Below are 19,341 nucleotides of genomic sequence, written 5' to 3'. Positions count from 1 at the left end.
TTGCCAAACATCCAAATCATAAATCATGTGACTGCAGGGATGCTGCTACAGCCACAACTTTGAGGACCAGTCATAAATCTTGTTCAGCACTGTCATAACTTCGAACAGTCGCTAAATGAGTGGTAGGTAAGCAAGGACTATCTGTACACTATTGCTTCTGCTCCTAAATGTTGAGCATGAAAAATTTAATAAAATAAATAAATAAATAAGCAAGATGTCTGCAAAAGCGATTAATGAAGGGTTAGGATAATAACCATTAGGTGACATTTAGTTTATTATATTTTTTTCATATTTGCTGTCCATCTTTAAGCCCTTTCTGTTCAGTGAAGAAAGGTCAGAGATGCAAGAGACCAGGCTTGTGTTTGCAGTTCCACAGCTCCTCCGCATATTCCCCCAGAATATTGAAATAGAGCTATAGGCTCCCTGTGGTCAAGTTCCTCTACAGATCATTAATCATTTTGTGCATTCATATCATGTTTAGAAGAGGTAAGTAGGCAAGGGCAGTCTAACAGTGATAAGCCTAATTCTACTAGATTACCAAAAAATATAGTTTTGTTAATAACTGTCAAATCTGTTTTATCCTAGAAATACAGGAATAGAAACTGTTGGCATACAGTCAGGTCCAGAAATATTGGGACATCGACACAATTCTAACATCTTTGGCTCTATACACCACCACAATGGATTTGGAATGAAACAAACACAATGTGCGTTAACTGCAGACTGTCAGCTTTAATTTGAGGGTATGTACATCCAACTCAGGTGAACGGTGTAGGAATTACAACAGTTTGCACATGTGCCTCCCACTTGTTAAGGGACCAAAAGTAATGGGACAATTGGCTTCTCAGCTGTTCCATGGCCAGGTGTGTGATATCCCCTCAGTACCCCAATTACAGTGTGCAGATAAAAGGCCCAGAGTTCAGTTCAAGTGTGCTATTTGCATTTGGAATCTGTTGCTGTCAACTCTCAAGATGAGATCCAAAGAGCTGTCACTATCAGTGAAGCAAGCCATCATTAGGCTGAAGAAACAAAACAAACCCATCAGAGAGATAGCAAGAACATTAGGCGTGGCCGAAACAACTGTTTGGAACATTCTCAAAAAGAAGGAACGCACCGGTGAGCTCAGCAACACCAAAAGACCCGGGAGACAACGGAAAACAACTGTGGTGGATGACCGAAGAATCCTTTCCCTGGTGAAGAAAACACCCTTCACAACAGTTGGCCAGATCAAGAACACTCTCCAGGAGGTAGGTGTATGTGTGTCAAAGTCAACAATCAAAAGAAGACTTCACCAGAGTGAATACAGAGGGTTCACCACAAGATGTAAACCATTGGTGAGCCTCAAAAACAGGAAGGCCAGATTAGAGTTTGCCAAACGACATCTAAAAAAGCCTTCACAGTTCTGGAACAACATCCTATGGACAGATGAGACCAAGATCAACTTGTACCAGAGTGATGGGAAGAGAAGAGTATGGAGAAGGAAAGGAACTGCTCATGATCCTAAGCATACCACCTCATCAGTGAAGCATCGTGGTGGTAGTGTCATGGCGTGGGCATGTATGGCTGCCAATGGAACTGGTTCTCTTGTATTTATTGATGATGTGACTGCTGACAAAAGCAGCAGGATGAATTCTGCAGTGTTTTGGGCAATATTATCTGCTCACGTTCAGCCAAATGCTGCAGAACTCATTGGACGGTGCTTCACAGTACAGATGGACAATGACCCAAAGCATACTGCAAAAGCAACCAAAGAGTTTTTGAAGGGACAGAAGTGGAATGTTATGCAATGGCCAAGTCAATCACCTGACCTGAATCCCATTGAGCATGCATTTCACTTGTTGAAGACAAAACTGAAGGGAAAATGCCCCAAGAACAAGCAGGAACTGAAGACAGTTGCAGTAGAGGCCTGGCAGGGCATCACCAGGGATGAAACCCAGCGTCTGGTGATGTCTATGCGTTCCAGACTTCAGGCTGTGATTGACTGCAACGGATTTGCAACCAAGTATTAAAAAGGGAAAGTTTGATGTATGATTATTATTCTGTCCCATTACTTTTGGTCCCTTAACAAGTGGGAGGCACATATGCAAACTGTTGTAATTCCTACACCGTTCACCTGAGTTGGATGTACATACCCTCAAATTAAAGCTGACAGTCTGCAGTTAACGCACATTGTGTTTGTTTCATTCCAAATCCATTGTGGTGGTGTATAGAGCCAAAGATGTTAGAATTGTGTCGATGTCCCAATATTTCTGGACCTGACTGTATCTTTTCTTGTAATTTAAATCTATGTAAATGGCATATCCACTGTGTGTTTACTGCCATTGTTTTGTATTAAACACTTTGCCTTGTTTCTGTGAACAGTGGAGCTGAAATGTGTGTTCACCTGGCTTGGGTTCAAAGTGGAAAAGTATGACGACAAGACTTCCATAGAAATTGAAACACTTTTGCAGGACTGGCAGTCTTCTGAGAATTGGAAAGACAGTGACTGTCTGGTATGCTGCATTCTGTCTCATGGAGAATCTGGGAAGATTTATGGGACAGACGCATGTCTGATTCCAATCCGTACCATCATGTCCTATTTCACGGCTGACCGATGCCCATTGCTGGCTCGGAAACCTAAGCTCTTCTTCATCCAGGCATGTCAGGGTGAAAAGACGCAACAGCCCGTCTACCTCCAAACAGACTCCAACAATGCTGACTCACTTGAACTAGATGCACAGAGTTCAGGATTTGTCTCTTTCCAGCAGTTGTCCTCAAGTATTCCAGCTGAAGCAGATTTCCTGCTTGGCATGGCCACTGTAGATGGTTATCTCTCTTTCCGGCATGTACATCAAGGGACTTGGTACATTCAGGCTCTTTGCAGTAAGCTGCGGCTCCTGGTGCCAAGGTAGGATTCATGTCACATGGAAGACTTCTCCTCTTTAACATGACTATTCTGAATGAACTATGAAGTATAGATTCGTAAGTTGTTAGTAAGCCAATTAGCCAATTTTAATGGACTTTTCAAAAAAGGGGGAGAGGGAGGGAGGAAGGAAGCGCAAGCAACAGTGGTGGGTGCTAGCCGAGCGTAGCTAAGGAGCCATAAGACTGTCCTAGAAGGAGGCAACATCAGAAGAACCTCAATGTGGCATTTGTAGACAAGACACATGCAAGATTTTTCATCTAAGGTAGGGATGAAAGAGGTTGTCTAAGCAGCCAAAGCAAACTATCAACTTTTTCCATACAAAATCAGGAGTCCAAGAGGTCTTGGTGATGCGATTTCATTTTGCATCATACGCTGACCAAGCTGAACCCTCCAAGACATGACGAGTTTCTACCAAGGTTTTAGCAGGTTTGTTAAATAAGGAGAAAGTCAGGTTAACAAATACTGGCTCTGGCTATTAACCCTGTTCATATTATCTCTGTTACATAAAAAGGAAGTTTACCTAGTTATGTGGTGGGAGGATAAGTAAAACTGCTTTGGATCAACAGGGATGTGTTCATTGTACCTGTCAGCAGCAACTTAAAGAAGCCATGTCTTTCTCTGGCCTCACACCATAGCTGGGTGGTCCCAGGAAAATAATATTTTTGAATGAAGGAGTACAACAAAGCAGCAACATATTGCACACTGTCTTCATCTCCTTAATTCCTCCTGAGGTCAGAGTCATATTTCTTGAAACCCTAACGGCTGCTTATGAGACCAGGAAACGATATGGCTCTTTCAGATATAGCGAGTACATCCATGCTGATCTAAAGCACTTTTCCTGCTTTGAATCTGAATACTGCAGACTTTTAGTTAGCGTTGTGGAAGAAAATTGCCTGTTCATGTTTTTTGTTCAGTTGAATGTTTTTTGAAATGTCTGGTAACCATGGTAGAACTTTATGCCAAAAATCAGGCCCCATAGGCCAATCACAATATGTTGTTTGTTTGTTTGTTTGTTTGTTTGTTTATGAAAATGTTACTGTACTTAGGAATATTCAGAAGTCATGTGTCAAATGACTAAAGTATTTAAAAGAAAATGGCAACCAATTGGAATGTTTAATGTAATTTTGTAATAAATTGCCAATGGGTCCTGATTTTTGGAACACCCTGTATATTACTTTACATGTACCATAACTTCAGTTCCTTGGATAGTTAAAACATGTAATATAAATTAAAGCAAGATGTAAAAACTAACAATGAAAAATAGGCTTCCTGCATGCGTCTGTTAGTTCTAAAGGCAAATACATCTGCAAGAAAAGTGTGTGCTTAATTCTACAGTGGGAGGGGGAGATGAAGCAATACTCTTCAAGCTGTGTGGCTCCTGAATAGATTATTGGCAATTTTATTTATTACTTGATTATGACTTGCCTTTTCCTCAGGAGCTCAAGGTGGCTTACGTGGGGATCTCCATTTTATCCCCACAACCCTAATCCTGTGAGGTAGGGTGAGCTGGGAGAACGTGACTGGCCCAGAGTCACCCGAGGAGCTCCTGTAGCCCTCGGCCTGGGTCCTCCTCCAACATCTTAGCCACTACAACCTTCTGGCCCCAGTAGTCTTAGTGCTGGATAGGTAGAGGGGAGATGAAGAGTATAAATTCCTGGCTGCAGAGAAGCTGGGGCCTACGGAATTTCTCACACACTAAAGAATTTGTCTCAAGGCCTAAATATACGGTCTGTCTTGTGCTTTCTGATTTGTAATTATGTTAGTTTATAATCCAGTGATAATATGAATGTAAGTAAGTGCAAAGTAAGAATTGACATTTAATTGATGTTTGTTTTCTTCTCTTCAGAGGTGAAGATATATTATCCATTCTTACAGAAGTCAACGAAGAAGTGAGCAAACGTGCAGATACTCAAGGCCAAAGGAAGCAGATGCCTCAACCAGCTTATACTCTCAGGAAAAAATTGATCTTCCCTGTGCCTAGAGATCCTTTTGTACCATCAGAGTAGAGTTCAGAAATGCAATAATTTAGATTGCTAGGGACGTAGAGAGATAAGGGTAGCGAGTTAAAAAAGAACATACCCTTCTCTCTTGCTTTCATTCATTCTTTGTTGTGCTTTGAACAGGAATACCTGTTGCTTCCGAAAGCTATTTGGATTGATATTTAAGAATATGAACAGGCAGACACTCTCCCCATCTGCCACTCATTGCATATGTCACAGTGGATTTGGATGGTCAGCACATTTCTTGAGTGAGCCTGCTTTAAGAGAGCTGAAGTTAGACCTGGCATGATCTAACTAGGCTTGCTTGATGGGGAAGGAGCAGAAACCATTAATGCTCAGGGGTACATCTCCAAGCCCAGGAGCTATTATACACAGTGGATGCCGGGCTGTATTTGTTTAGTGCTTACTGAGGAGTAGACGCAGTTTGCAGACCTATTGCCACGAAGCTGCCTTAAGTTAAGGGGCCTCCATTGTAGATCCTGCCTAAGTTCCAACTCTCTTGCAGGAAGTTAATGAAATTCAGAACAAAATCCCTGTAAAAGGCAATAGCTAGTAGTTCTGTTCCCCCTATTCAATGGGAAAATGTTTCCTCTAGTCCACAGTATGTATGGATTGTACATTGTAAATTTACAACTGTAAACTGTATATCTGAACAGTTGGATTACAGTGAGGACAAGAGGAAGTAAAGCAAAATGAGAAATCACAAAGCGGTGTTTTTAGAGCAGTGAGATAAGACTTCAGCAAAGAAATAATGCATACAGGGGGATTGCAAAGACTGGCAAAGGAAGACCCAAGCTCAGGCTGTTAAAAAATGAAAATTGTATCAGAAGAGAAATAATAGAAAAGTCTTGATTTTCTATATGTTCTGAAAACAAGTTCTTATATTTGCCTTCTAGATAATAGGCAGAATCTCATATATAGATTCACATTCCAAGAATAAGCTAGGGATGTCCAGAATTTTGGATTCAGAGCCAAATGGGCAGTTTGGAGCAGGTTTGGGGGCATATGCACACCTTATGGGGGCATAAGAAGCTGTCTTTTCCTGGACATGCCCAGTAGTCATCCAGTCCCAGGAAAACATGGGCTAAGGAAGCCCCAGTGGTACCTTTTGAAGGGCTACACATCTCTACAATTGAGCTCTTTTTTATTTACGATTTTTTCAGTGTTTTAAATATGTTGTGCAATAGTTGCCAAACATAATAAGAACAGTCCTAGACGGGGTTCTACAACCCCAGGTAGGTCTATGAGGAAATACTGGAGCCATTTCATAAAAATTCAGTGCAGAAGCATGGGTCCCTGATATTTAAGATAATAGCAAATAGTATTTTGGACACTTTGTTTCGGTTTATGCCTGGTCATTTAGCTGTAGGTTTAAATCTACAGGACCGAGTTATGACTTTTTTTAAATAATGTATGTTTTGACATGTCCACCATCTGGCCAGGGACATATTTATTCCAGATATAAACTAATGATGGAAAAAACATGGCACAAAACTACTGGGCAGTAGCTAATAGAAATAAAGTGAAGAACGTAATGGTAAATGTATGTATGTAATCTTGACACTTCTGAGGTTCCAGATTTGGTTTGATGTTCTGAAGAAGCAGCTTCACACCAGTCTCCCATAAGCTTCATTTACGGTCCTAATCAAACATCCCAAAAATGCTGCTTTTTTGGGCACGTTCATTGAATATTTCTTCATTCTTCTCAATAAGCTTGCGCCTGGGGGGGGGGGAGAAAAAGCAACATTTTTTCTGTCTTTGTACAGGAAGACAGAGGCTATAGTGTGCCAGATGCTGGAAACCATTTCCCTCAATCCCAGGCAGCATAGGGGATTGGGGTTTGACATCCCCCCCACCTCCCCACCTGCTGTGCCACCCAGTACACAATCAAGTGAAACCTCCTTTATAAGAAGCTGGTTGAAATTCTGTGATAAAATTAGAAGTATCAGATGTTTTGTTCGGCCAAGTCATATAGCCACCCATGCACCAGAGCTTAAGGCGTGTCTTGAATTGGTTTATAAATTCAGTTTACCAAACTGGGTCATGGGAAAAGCAGCCAGATTTGTAGGCTTTATTCTCTAAAATAATGTTAAAGGCTGTTTTGTATATGGTCCACCATGCCACAAAGTCACATCTCAGCCTGTTTTTTAAAAGTTTGGTTTTATTAGATAAAAATGCTTGGAAGATACAGGAACAGCTGTGTTTTGGAGCTTAGCTTCAGTACAGCTTTTTCCCAGCTGTCGCCCTCCAAGTATAATGGCTATGATCCTTGGTGGAGTCCTTAACCTGGGAGTAATTCCTCTTGAAACAATGGGACTTACATTTGACAATCCATGTATATGACATGCTATTAAGTCACATGGAGAGTCATGAAATCAGACCTCATCGTGAATATTGTTACTGGTATCAGACTTCCAACCAACTCCCTCATTTTCTCAAAAGCAAATCCAATCAATTATCTTAATGACAGGGACTATTCCAACTGGAATCAACTATTGAATCAATGCACAATGCAATTTTGTGATTACTGAATGTTACTGCATGCTTTTGGTATATACTTTCTTCAAGCAGTTCTAACAATTTCAAAGGTTTATTTTAACGACAAATACTTCCAAGGATGGCAAGTTTAGGCATGCAACATCACAGTCATTAAGGCTTTCTGGAATCTCTCCATGCCTCCCTACAACTTTGGCCTTTGGAAGCTAAAAATGCTTCCAAAATTGAATTTGGCAAATAAGCTAACCAAGCTAATTGCTTGCAAGTATTCAGAATAATTTGATCATAGAACATACATTTTCTATAGAACACCTAATTTTCATAAGGGAATAGCAGTCTCCTCACCCACACAAAGCCAAATAATTTATTTCAGGAATATATAAATATCTATTGGAAGTGTTGTCATGGTTTGTTTCACAAACTTCTGCAGTAAATCTGCAATGTTTAACAACTCTTTCAGAAGACTTACTGTTTTGGATTTTACTAGATTTTTTTCCCTCACCTCAAAATGTTGTTTTCTTCCGTCAAAGAAGCTATATTAATTCGATATTTCTCTTCAACTGCCACAACTTTTTGTTGGATAGTTTTCTCCATGTCTGCCAAGCTGTTTTTCTGTAGTGGAGAAAACAAACTGTGTTTTAGAAAAGTGGGAAGGAACATATAAATTTCCCTATGCAAACTTCTATCATCAATGAAATCTTCTCTTGCCATTGTTTGGGAGAGCACTGATATGCAAACATTCTTTAAATTAGCACTGAACTAGAGAATATTTTTTCTTAATTGGTGTTTCATAGCCATTTCTTTTTAGAGGTAGTCAACTGCTTGGTCACCAACAAAGGGTGGAATTTTAACTGATGGTCCCCAAAGTAGAAACCTGAGCAAAATCACTGTAGCTTAAAACCACTGCAACACTGCTGGTTGACTCTGCTTTGTTGGTATTTAACAACCCAGATTTCTATTTTTATTTCATAATGAGCTTTTTTTCTTCTTCTTTTTTTTGGCTACAAAGTGGTGGTGTCTGCATATCTCACATTGTTAATGTTCTGATCTTCGCTTTTAATGCCAGCTGTCATCTCTACTAATCCTGCCATTCTTATATTCCCTTTATACAGTATACATTATTTTAGAACACTTTTCGCCAGATTCAGTCTCAATATCTTGTTCATTTAACAGTTCCTCAGAATAATAATCAGGTGTTCTGAGATACGCATTAGCTTTGCTATATTTCACATTCTGGTATGATGTACACAATCAAAAATCTTGTACTTAATAAAGCAAAGATAAATCTTACATTCTTTTGCTCTCTCTGTTATCTCATGTTAGTTACCTATTCTCACACGCTGCTCTCCCCATATGTTTTGCCCCTTGTTAGTTCTTAAGCAAAACTTTGCTTGCACGAGGAATTAATGCAGTGGTTCAGTGATTTGCATGTTGCCTTTTGCCTCTGCCTTTGGTGGGACAAAGTGATCAGCAAATTAAGGTGGGTTGCAGAAGTAAGGCAAGGGAGGCTACCCACGTTGGCTATAGTAGTGGGATACAAAGAGAAAACCAAAGGAAATTGCAACCAACTACAGTGAACATTAACTAGACTATTTCTGCAAATTCTCAGTGATGTAGCATTTAGAGAATGGCACATCAGAACAGAAAGTCAGTCTCTGAGACTCAGAGTCTAAGCTTATTTCCTTTTGGTTTGATAGAAGAAATACTTAATGATTAATGCCCATTCCAAGAACATCAGTGAAGCAGTGGCTGAACTTGGGACCTGACCTTGCTGGTGCTGCAGAATCACACATGGTGGTTCTCTTCACCAATGGCCAGTGGATTTATTGGAAGGAAAAAAAGTTACACACTGAATATTGATGCAGGTGGTAGTCCTTGGGTTGCAGAGGTGAAGAAAAGGGCCTACCATGGGAGCAAGGCTGATTGGAAGGTCATGCCTCAGGCCTTTGAGGTAGAGCATTCCAGGCAAAAGGGAGACTAACCCATCCCCAAGCAGCAAGAAGAGCAAGTAGCTTGCTATCCTCCTCAGGATTAAAAACCACCTGGGATTGTAGAATGACAGTACTTGGACCCCATTCACTGGGAAGGGGCCAATACTGCTAGGTACATGGATGTGTGGAATTATTCTGAGCTTGTTTTCGTGGATTACTAAAAGGAAAGGCAGACTATCAATCTTTGTAAAAAGTAATCTGCTCCTACCACCAGCAAGTAAAGAGTAAAGTTAGACACGTTTCAAAAGGGTAGTCGTGCGTCACAGGTCTCACCTCCTTCTGAAGTTCCATCTCTGTTTTGTGAAGAGATGAAGCAATAGCGTTAAGAGTTTCATTCTTCTCATTCAATTCATTCTCCAATGTCTTTTATTAGATAAAAACATTTTTTTAATTATTTCAAGAATTTATATCACATTTCCACAGTTGTTCCAAGAAAATGTGCAACTTCATTTTACAGTAAAATAAAGAAAGCACCCTTATTAGGGATAAGGCAATAGTGTGCATCCCAGAAATGATCTCTGTGATCATTTTAATGATTTTAAAAGCTCCAAATCTCATGAGATCCCATTCAAAAAATTCAAGTAGTTAAAAAAAATTACATTGGCTTTTAATTAACATTGGAATTTAGTGGACACCATGGCGCCCAGTAAATTACTCAGCAGCACTTCCCTTCCTTCATTTAACTCAGGCAAAATTGTAGGCAATATACTGTCCTCATATGTTTGGACTACTATTCTCACAAGCTGTTGCCACTAGCCTCATTGGAGCTGATGGAACTGAAATCTAAATCAGGTTACCTAGCCAACCAAATCAAAGTTATTATAGGATAGGAAATATTTATGCAGAATCCAAAGGAGTCTATTGGCCAGAGGAGTCTTACTCATCTGAAGTAGGAGTTGGATAGACCTCAAGTCCCTTACTAATTTTTTTAATGGAGCTTACCTTTTCACCAGTGTCTTGGTGAAGATCAACTACACACTTCACCATATCTTAGTAGCCTCAATAGTTATGGTTTGTTCCACTCCTCTGTTTTACCTGTCATGAATACCTCTGCCTTCCAAATGGTCTTGTTCTATTCTTTATCCTTCAGGGACAAGTTCATCTAAAACTTGATGCCATCACCTTATAGCTTGGTTAATTCAATTTTACAACCCATTCAGGACAAGGTGAAGCAATTTTTGTTAGTTTTTCAAAAGTGTTTTTCATGGACTTCCTATGTATCTAAATGGAAAGTCTTCAGATTTTAATGCTGGCAATATCAGTTCAATCACATTTTAGCTCTTGCTTATATTTAAAATAGCAAGGAGTAGCTTTCTTTTCAATAAAATTATGTTTTGCAGGCATCTCCTTTACTTTTTCTAACCCACCATTTCATGAAAGACTGAGTGCGATTCTAATCTCCAAAACGAGTCTGCTAGGCACCTTTTCTGACTGACAAGTTTTATTGAAAGACATACATTTTCATGAACTATAGCTCACTTCATCAGATGCATAAAGTGGCTAGGCTGATGTAGGATTCAAATCAGGGTGAGGTGGAGCAGAAAGGGAGAGGAAGATAGGGTGGTTATGTGGATGCAGGTTACATGTGAGACAGATTACAAGTTCCCTGCCTCTCCTGGCCTGTAGTTTCTCCCTTTTTGTCTCTGTGTTCTGCAATGAATGGCCAAACACTCATTCACTCACACAAGGCATGGCAACCCCTTTGCTCTCCCACATTCACTCAGCTTCTTGAAGATTGACAGCTGATTCCCAAGCATGGAATTAACATCTTCATCAAAGCACACATGCAAAAGCATGAGTGGATAAGGGAGACAAGCCCAGAGTTCCCCAGATAAAACAAAAGGTCCAAGCCTCAAGTGGAGGGGCTAAGAAGAAACTTGCCTAAACTTGTTCACCTCAGCCCCACCCTTGCTGGGAAAAAAAGGCCTTTGTCTTGGAACAAAATGAAAGGAGAGACTAAACAAAGTGCTGATATGACCCAGACATTTCTGGGGAGTCAACAGGAGCTTGAAGGTTGCAGTTGTGGAAGTCAGTTAATCAGGACCAGGCAGCTGAAGCAGTGAGCTGGGGATGGGGGAAAAATCCCTCCTCTTGGAGATAAAGTAGACCCTCTTGGCCAGGATCTACAATCAGATAACTTGGTTTTAAGATATGCTTATCGGCTATGTGAGTTCTTGTCCCACCTTAGGCACAAAGTCAGCTGGATGACCTTATGTATGTATGTATGTATGTATATATGTATGTATGTATGTATGTATGTATGTATGTAATTTGCATGCTGCCCATCTCCCCTAGAGAGTGACTCTGGGCAGCTCACAATTAGAATAAAACCTGAAAACAATTAAAAATATAAATATCCACATTAATTAGTTATAGTAGTTAACTCTATATAATAGTTATAAAGTGAGACTATATAAAAAGATCCTATACATAAAAAGACTAAAACCACCCAAGATGACCTTGGGCCAGCCATTCTCTCTCAGGCCAAGAAGGAGGCAATGGCAAACCACTACCAAAAAACTTTGCTAAGAAAACTCCAGGGGCTTATCCAGGCAGTTGCCAGGAGTCAACACTGACTCAAAACAGACCCCGCCCAAAAAATCTGCTGCATAGTCTTTGGTATTTTGAATGTGTCTCATTGTTTTTTAAAAAATGTCTGATTTTTGTATCAGAAGTTTATCATCTTTGTGGAAACTTCATTCTTGTAGGTTGCCTTCTATCTTACATTCTTTGCAGTTCCAATCCTGCCCATCTGGATCTGGCTCCAACCTCCACTTCAGATACTATGGGAGACTGATGTGGGAGACACGGTTTGGATGTTCATCAGCAGTAAATGCCTTATTCCATCCCACTGAAATTGTTTGAACATTTGGCTATCCAAGCTAAAAGAATGTTTTGCTTCTTTATTTCTAATAAAACTGATTTTAAATCACAAGACTGATGTTTTTATTGCTGTCTCCTCAGAAGGAGACAGGATTGCTGTTCTCTGGCCACATGTCTCAGAGCTATTAGGGTAAGGAGGTAGTGATACAGAATTGGTTTTCCTTTTCATTATTACAGTTATTATCACCATTGTTGTTATCATCACCATTATTATTATGGTTTCAGGTAGATTAAGCTACTCGGGCGGGGAGAGTCCCTTCTCTCTCAGGAGCCTGAGCAAGGCATTCTTTCCTCCAGGAAGACAGGTGAGCAGCAGGAAGTTACCACAGTACATAATTCATAACCAGAAGCGGCATTAGCACTATGTGCCCAGACTGGGGGGAGGGCCAAGAGGCACAGCTGAGAGGTATAAGGCCCCTCTCCCATGTTTCTCCACAACATCATGTTCTCATCTTTTCAATACCAATGGAAGTATTCATTCCTTGGATTTTCCTCATGCTCTTGCCATCTAAAGCTTGTTGTGTTTCCCTCCAGCATTTCTCTAATGATAGTGGCACCATTCAAGTGTTGGTATAATTTAGCCAAACAACAGTGCCCCCATTTCTATTCACACTCACTGCACAAGAGTAACAGCAACATTGGCAGCTTTCCTCAGAGACATTCCCCACTGGAATGATATTGGCAGCCAGATGAGCTCAGCCTCCCCCACCCCAATCTAGCCTTATAGATGGGACCAGTTCTTAGGTACTCCAACTTTCAGAAGGACTATTTTCTCTTTGGTCATCTTAGGACAGCTAGACCTTCCCCAGGTAAAGATTACTACTCACCCATGTATGTGAATCATAGAGATCACAGTGAAGAACTGCTTACTTCCCTGTAAATGTAGTTCAGGTGATCATCTGTGACTTCACAAAATTTTATCCTCTTAGCCCCACTTGGTTTCAAGAGATCTCATTGTTCCCTTCAAATTCATTGTGATGGTCTTAGAAACTGAAGAAGTTGTTCTGTGGGAGCTTCACCTGGTTGCTTAGTATGCATGGAGGGTGGAGTTCCTGTGAAACAACTCTGTCAACTCTAGAAGGTTCAAAACCAGGCTCTGCATAGATGCAGAATCTATGTGTATGAATTCACAGATGACTACTTGAAAAACAGCAGTGGCAGGGAATAAACCAGTTCTTGATTTGTATATACTAGTAATGAACTTAAAATTTAGTAGTCAAAAGGAGTCATCAAAGAGAAAGAATATATGAGCAAACTTGCCAGATTTCCCATTATTAGAAATAGAAGAATCCTTTGGGGGCAGGAGAATCTTCCATTGCCAGGAAAAGAAAAGAAAAAAAGACCAGTGAGGATTGACCATATTTAAAGGGTGCTAGAGACTGAAAATTATTTATTTACTCAATTGATCATCTACCTCAACTGCCAAAGCAACTCAATGTGATGTAATCAAAAGTTTAAAACAACAAAGAAAAACAATACAACCAAAATTATATTAAACCACCATATCAGAGGAGGAAAACACCAAAACACCAGGGGGTTAATATCCAATAGCAGTGTGGAGTTCACAAATCATCCTACTACAGGGCCTGTTGAAAAAGCCAACTTTTAGTGCTCTTTCTTGGGGAAAGAAGAGAAGGAGGGGATGAAATGGATGAGTGTATCCTGAAAGAAGGCTTGGCCAGCAGACTGAACAAGGGCAGTCTATTGCAGGTCCCATTTATTATTATATCTATATATTATTTATATCTATATTCCACAGTTTTTCTATTTGAAAATATTCTCCCCTAACTCAATTGCTCTCCACAAAAGATTTGACAGATTAGAGACTAGACACATTCCATTAAGTTTGCTTCGTGGTTTAAAAGTCTTTACAGTCAAAGGCTGCTGGACCTAATCCAAAATATTAAAGCAAATACAACTTTAATAAATTATTATTATTATTATTATTATTATTATTATTATTATTATTTCCACTCATTTTCCCCAGCTAATAGGTAGAATATTGGGGAGTTACATCTAATATATATAAGGAGGAAGCCTACAGTAGACCATACTGCTTCTACTTATTGAATAGATGCCTCAATTGCACTTTTTTTTTTAAATCAACATACATGCCTTGATTTTGGCATTTAACTCTTCTATATTTTCCAAGGCAATTTGGTGCTGCTTCTGAAATTCCTGGAAAAGAAAAAAGAAAAAGAAAAGGATGGGAATTAATAGATAAAATATACCTGAAATAAACTTTTAATTCTTAATTTTCTGTGTGCTCCCAATAAAGTCTTGGTGTGCATCTCCTTTTATGCAGCCCAGTTCACACTCTGACTAGCTATGCACTGAATGAGACTAATTTGTACAGCAATTCTATGTGATAATAGGGAAAAAAACAAGCTTGCTAGATTCATTTTACATCTACAACTTATTGAAGATTTCCACTGAGATTGAAACTCAGAGGCTTATTCTATACTTCCAACTAATTTATATAAAATACTATTTCCCACACCTTAAAAATGCATCCATATGTTTGCCTAACCAAGAAAATTGGGTTTCATGGAAAGTTTACCCGCTTGTAATCATTACATCTCTACATCTCTGACTAAAGTTGCTTCCCAGTCCGGGTTGTTAATGCTACAGTGTTAATCTTTCTCCATCAGCTGGAATGAGAATGAAAACAGCAGTTTGAAATGACCCAATAGGGTACTACAGTATTGCCCTTCCTTACTTCCAGGATCTGGTCATAATAAAATCTCATGCAGCAAAGATATCTTCCAACATCAGTTCATTTATTGTTTCCTGTTTGGGATCGTTTGCTTCATGAATAAGAGCCTTTTAATTAGAAATGAATTAATGGTATTTCTGATTAATTAGTCCTGATGAAATTTTATTCCAGTCAGGAGCAAGCTTTAATGGTTTGTGACTTTTGTTTTTCTCTGCTGATTGATGCTAAACAAAAATGATAGCAAATCAGTAACTCATGCTGTGTTATAAGAATACAAGCTTATACAGGGACAATACCACACATCTTCCAGGCCGTGCCTATCTGCAACAATCAGATTGGCTGGATTTGTAAGAAAATTGTTTTATTTTTTTAATTCAAGTTATAATAACCTTCAGAACATAGCAAAGCAACTTTTGATAAGTAGGAAATGTACTTACTTCTCTCTCTTGTTCATAAACTCTGCCTAGCAAAAAACTGTTTTTCTGAATAATCTTCTTCTGCTCCTCTAATTCCATCTCAAATCTCCTTGTTAAAGATTGTTCTGAGGAAAGGATAAACTTTTTTTAAAAAAATATATGTTACTTAACTATATTGTGCCTGAGTCACGGAAACTCCCACAAGCATTAGAATTTAGCATGGCAATTTGATATATGTAGCCATGTACGCAGCTCCAATATTATATCCTTGCTAGTAGATTTTTCATGGCACCCCAGCATTACTATATACTCCTTCTGTCATCTGATAAGACTCTTACCATAAATTCAGTATGGCAAAATTCTGTGTGCAGCATATAAAATCAGGAAGATGCTGGTGCATACAGCAAGTTAGCAAAGTATTTTCTCTTCTCAGTTTTTGTTTCTTCCATTTGCTAATGTGTTTGCTTCATTGTGCCTTTGGCAACTGCCTCTATACCTACTTGTTTTATGTATTTATATTTACTTGGATTATGCACATTTATTTATTTATTTATTTATACAGACAATTTTTGTAAAAATAAAAATTTTAACCATAATTTAATCTTATTCTTACTTAGGCCTGGATAGCCTAGGATGGGTCCTGTGTGCCTGTTTTCCCCCACATTGTTCAATCTTGTTCACCATTTTGCACATTTTGACCTCTCTTCCTCCCCCGTCCCCTTGATACTGGCTCTCCACACCACATGTATGTGAACTTTTTTTAAAAACCAGAATACTCTAAGTTATTGTGCTTGGTCTCATGATACTCTTAGTAATTTTATAACCTGAATTTGCTGAACAAGTATTTTTTTCTTTTCCTCCCCTTTAGATGAGAATATACATTACTATATGTTCATGTAAAATTAGGTAAAACACCTGCAGCATTTGGGTGTCCTTGCTTATTTTCTTAAAGACTTGCTAATGGGATAATAAGAAACAGAAAATAGTGCTTTGATCACAGTAGTGCAAGAGCAGTGCATCCCCTTTACTCACTTTGTTGCAATAATGCTTTCTCCCGCTCAGTCCTCTCACTTTTTTTCCATTCTGCCTGCCTTCTCAGCCACTTTTCTTCCATTTCATCAGAAATGCTATCCTACCAAAACAAATAAACAAACAAACAAAATCACCAACCAGCTTGAAACATATACAGGCAACAGTTCTGCCTATCAATTTATTAAAATCTGTCATTCACATCAAAGAGGATATTGTGGCCCAATTAAAAAATTATTTCAAAAGTCATTTTGAGTTTATGGCTGACTCTCATTCAGTTTTGTGGATTAACTAAAACACATCAGTACTCAGGAGGATTTAAACTTGACTGTTTTTGCCCTATATGTGACACTACATATATGCCCTTTTAAATCATGAACTCCATGGGGTATTGAGAAGTCACAAGCACTTTTCACAAAAGGCATGTATGTGTCCTTTTCTGTGGGGGGGGGAGGGGGACAGGATCATAAAACTACTGCCTTCGCAAAGTATGAAGAATTCTTACATGCACATTTGTATACTAAAATGATAAAGTTTTTAAAAATCAAATACTCTTGTAGACAAAAAAGACCATTCAATTGTTTAAATAAAAATAAGTAAGTTGTAAGTACAAAAAGAATTTAATTTCTGCTTTGAAGTAAGTTTTGAGAATAAAAACTGCTCTGAATAATAAAGGTTTATGACTGGAGCCAACCACCAAAACCCTATAGAGATAGGTAGGTAAGTAGTACATAGGTAAATAGGGGAGGGGGGGAGAGAGAAAGGTTAGCTCTTGGGCACTTCCTCCCCACCCCAGCAACTCAGTCACATCAAGTGAAGTGTCAGCTGAAGAGCATGGCTCTCCCACATTGCAGAAGGTACACACCAAACCACCCACCAATTGCTTTCACAAAGATATCTGGTGATTCAATTTCTTTCCCAGTAGAGTTTTCAAAAGGATGGCTCCCACAAATAATGACTGTCCTTGATGGTTATGGGATATTGATTAGGAATCAGGGAGAATATTTTATGCATAGCCTTCATATTTTTTTCCACTTGAGATTCCATCAGGAGAAAAAATCCCTCCCCTCCCCAAAATAGGCCAGAAGTGGGGAAGAAGGTACACCTTCATTAAGGAATAGGATAAAATAATTTCTGTGGATGCAAAAAAATGATTAAATGCATTTCAAAGTACAGCAGACTCTGTCCTGTACTTTGCACCAAGTGCAATTTCTGGATACTTTTCAAGGACAGCCCCACATGGGCTGCTGTGCAGCAGTCACCCATTGTGGGAAAGCCACAGTCAAATGGAAGCTAGCTTGAAAAGGTACCTCTTGACGCATCCCCCAAATTCCAAATATGCTCATAAATCCAAAAGTTTGCCAACCCTACCTCATAAGCCTACCTCATCATTTCTTGGATGGTAATTTAAATCTTTACCTGGTACATACGAAATGCATTCTTCAGGTATTTGTATTCCTTCTGCATTGTACCTGGGAGGAAAAAAAAGGGAAGGAGTAATGCAATCCATGCATCCGTGTCATAGCACTATAAACTACTGATTCAATTTTTTTTTCATGTTTTTTGGGATGAATTGTCTTAATGTATGTAAAATATGTATGTAAAATATGTATTTTACATACATCATATTTACATACATACATACTTAATGTATGTAAAATATGTATGTAAAATATGATGTATTTTTCTGAGAAATTAACTACAGAATCATCATCAATATTTTTTATCCAGGGTCCACTTCTAATCATAGACAGGAGTGCTGCAAGAGAATGCTTTAATTGTCCCAGCAGCTGATGATCTTTTTGCTAGGAGGATGGCTAATTGCTGGTAGGCGCTGCCTGTTACAAAATACTAGGAAATAACTTGACAGGGAAATACCTTCCCGCTCATTCTAGTTAGGAATAAGAAGAAGGCCGGGTACAGTTTGAGAGGCTGAGAAAGATAACAGAGAGCTGAGTTAGAGCCTTGTAACGTCTTAGGCTGTGACTGTTTCTCTAGAGATCCAAGTAGCGAAGCCGATAAGGTCTGCTCAGTCACCCCATCTCCGTATGTTAGGGGATGGCAATGTACAGCCCATAGCATCCTATTTGCAGCCTCCCAGCACCTCAAAATTACACCATTTAAATTCAGCAACAAAATAACTCAAGTTTGGCAGTGCTATTTTGGGTCATGTTTCGGAGCCTGGGAAAGGGGGTGTTACAGATAGAAATTGTAGTGTTTTGTCTCCGAGGTGTCCTTCTTCCCCTCCCCCATTAAACCCCTCCCCACCAATGATGCCAAAAATCAGGCTTTTTTTGAGCTTGAGAGGAAGGATTGCACATTCCTTCCCAGAGGTCTCCAGCTTCCTTTCCCAACACATCCCTTCTTTTGAGACCATGGCAACATAGGGTGATGCCTGCTAATGCCCTGCAGCCCCTCACAAGGCCTCCCTCCCAGCTGTAAACAGGGTTTCCTTTTGCAGGCAATTTTCCTAATTCTCTACAAGGCTTGTTCAGTTCTATATGTTTCTAACTTGAATTGAGACTGAGACTGAGTTTGGCTTCTGGCTTATAAATAGGGCATTCCCCACCCTGAGGGAAGTCCATCTAAACCAAGGTTAGGTGTTTGACCTGAGGAAAGAATGCTGTATTCAAAGCTATCCAAGTCATCTTTTAAGATACAAATCCAAGTTCTTCCAGCATTTGGAGTTCACCCACATGGTCCTACAGTATGTAATGGGCCTTTGGCCTCAACAGAGAAAAACAAATGAAAATAAAATCATACTGATATAGAACATCCTGTGAGGGGAAAATAATTTTGCTTCTCAAAACCTTAACAATTTCTGCTTGAAACTTCCTGCAATGTCACAGGGCTCCTTGCAAAACAAAGGAGAGATGGCTAGGTGATTTTTCATCTTATTATTTTT

The 19,341-nt window shown here is 39.3% G+C and overlaps 2 protein-coding genes across 2 annotated transcripts in view; one reads left to right on the top strand and one right to left on the bottom strand.

Moving 5' to 3' along the window:
* Positions 1-12,450, top strand: part of CASP10 (caspase 10) — a 32,208-nt gene extending 19,758 nt beyond the window's left edge. The window contains exons 10-11 of the mRNA XM_088135660.1: positions 2,362-2,887; positions 4,752-12,450. Of these exons, the coding sequence (XP_087991786.1) occupies positions 2,362-2,887; positions 4,752-4,911 (686 nt within the window). The 3' untranslated portion in view covers positions 4,912-12,450. The remainder of the gene's footprint in view (positions 1-2,361; positions 2,888-4,751) is intronic.
* The window catches only part of FLACC1 (flagellum associated containing coiled-coil domains 1), a 36,358-nt gene continuing 23,563 nt past the window's right edge, over positions 6,547-19,341 (bottom strand). Inside the window, exons 9-15 of the mRNA XM_088135661.1 lie at positions 17,856-17,908; positions 16,440-16,539; positions 15,429-15,532; positions 14,391-14,453; positions 9,666-9,755; positions 7,904-8,013; positions 6,547-6,625 (exon numbers count right to left, since the gene is read on the bottom strand). Coding sequence (XP_087991787.1) covers positions 6,547-6,625; positions 7,904-8,013; positions 9,666-9,755; positions 14,391-14,453; positions 15,429-15,532; positions 16,440-16,539; positions 17,856-17,908 — 599 coding nt within the window. The remainder of the gene's footprint in view (positions 6,626-7,903; positions 8,014-9,665; positions 9,756-14,390; positions 14,454-15,428; positions 15,533-16,439; positions 16,540-17,855; positions 17,909-19,341) is intronic.

This window comes from Python bivittatus, unplaced genomic scaffold (assembly GCF_059951505.1).
Source record: "Python bivittatus isolate LINGU-HERP-01145 unplaced genomic scaffold, Pbiv_v1 ctg000200_np1212, whole genome shotgun sequence".
Lineage (NCBI taxonomy): Eukaryota > Metazoa > Chordata > Lepidosauria > Squamata > Pythonidae > Python > Python bivittatus.
Note: the sequence above shows the minus strand (reverse complement) of the source record. Positions and strands in the feature narration are given on the sequence as shown.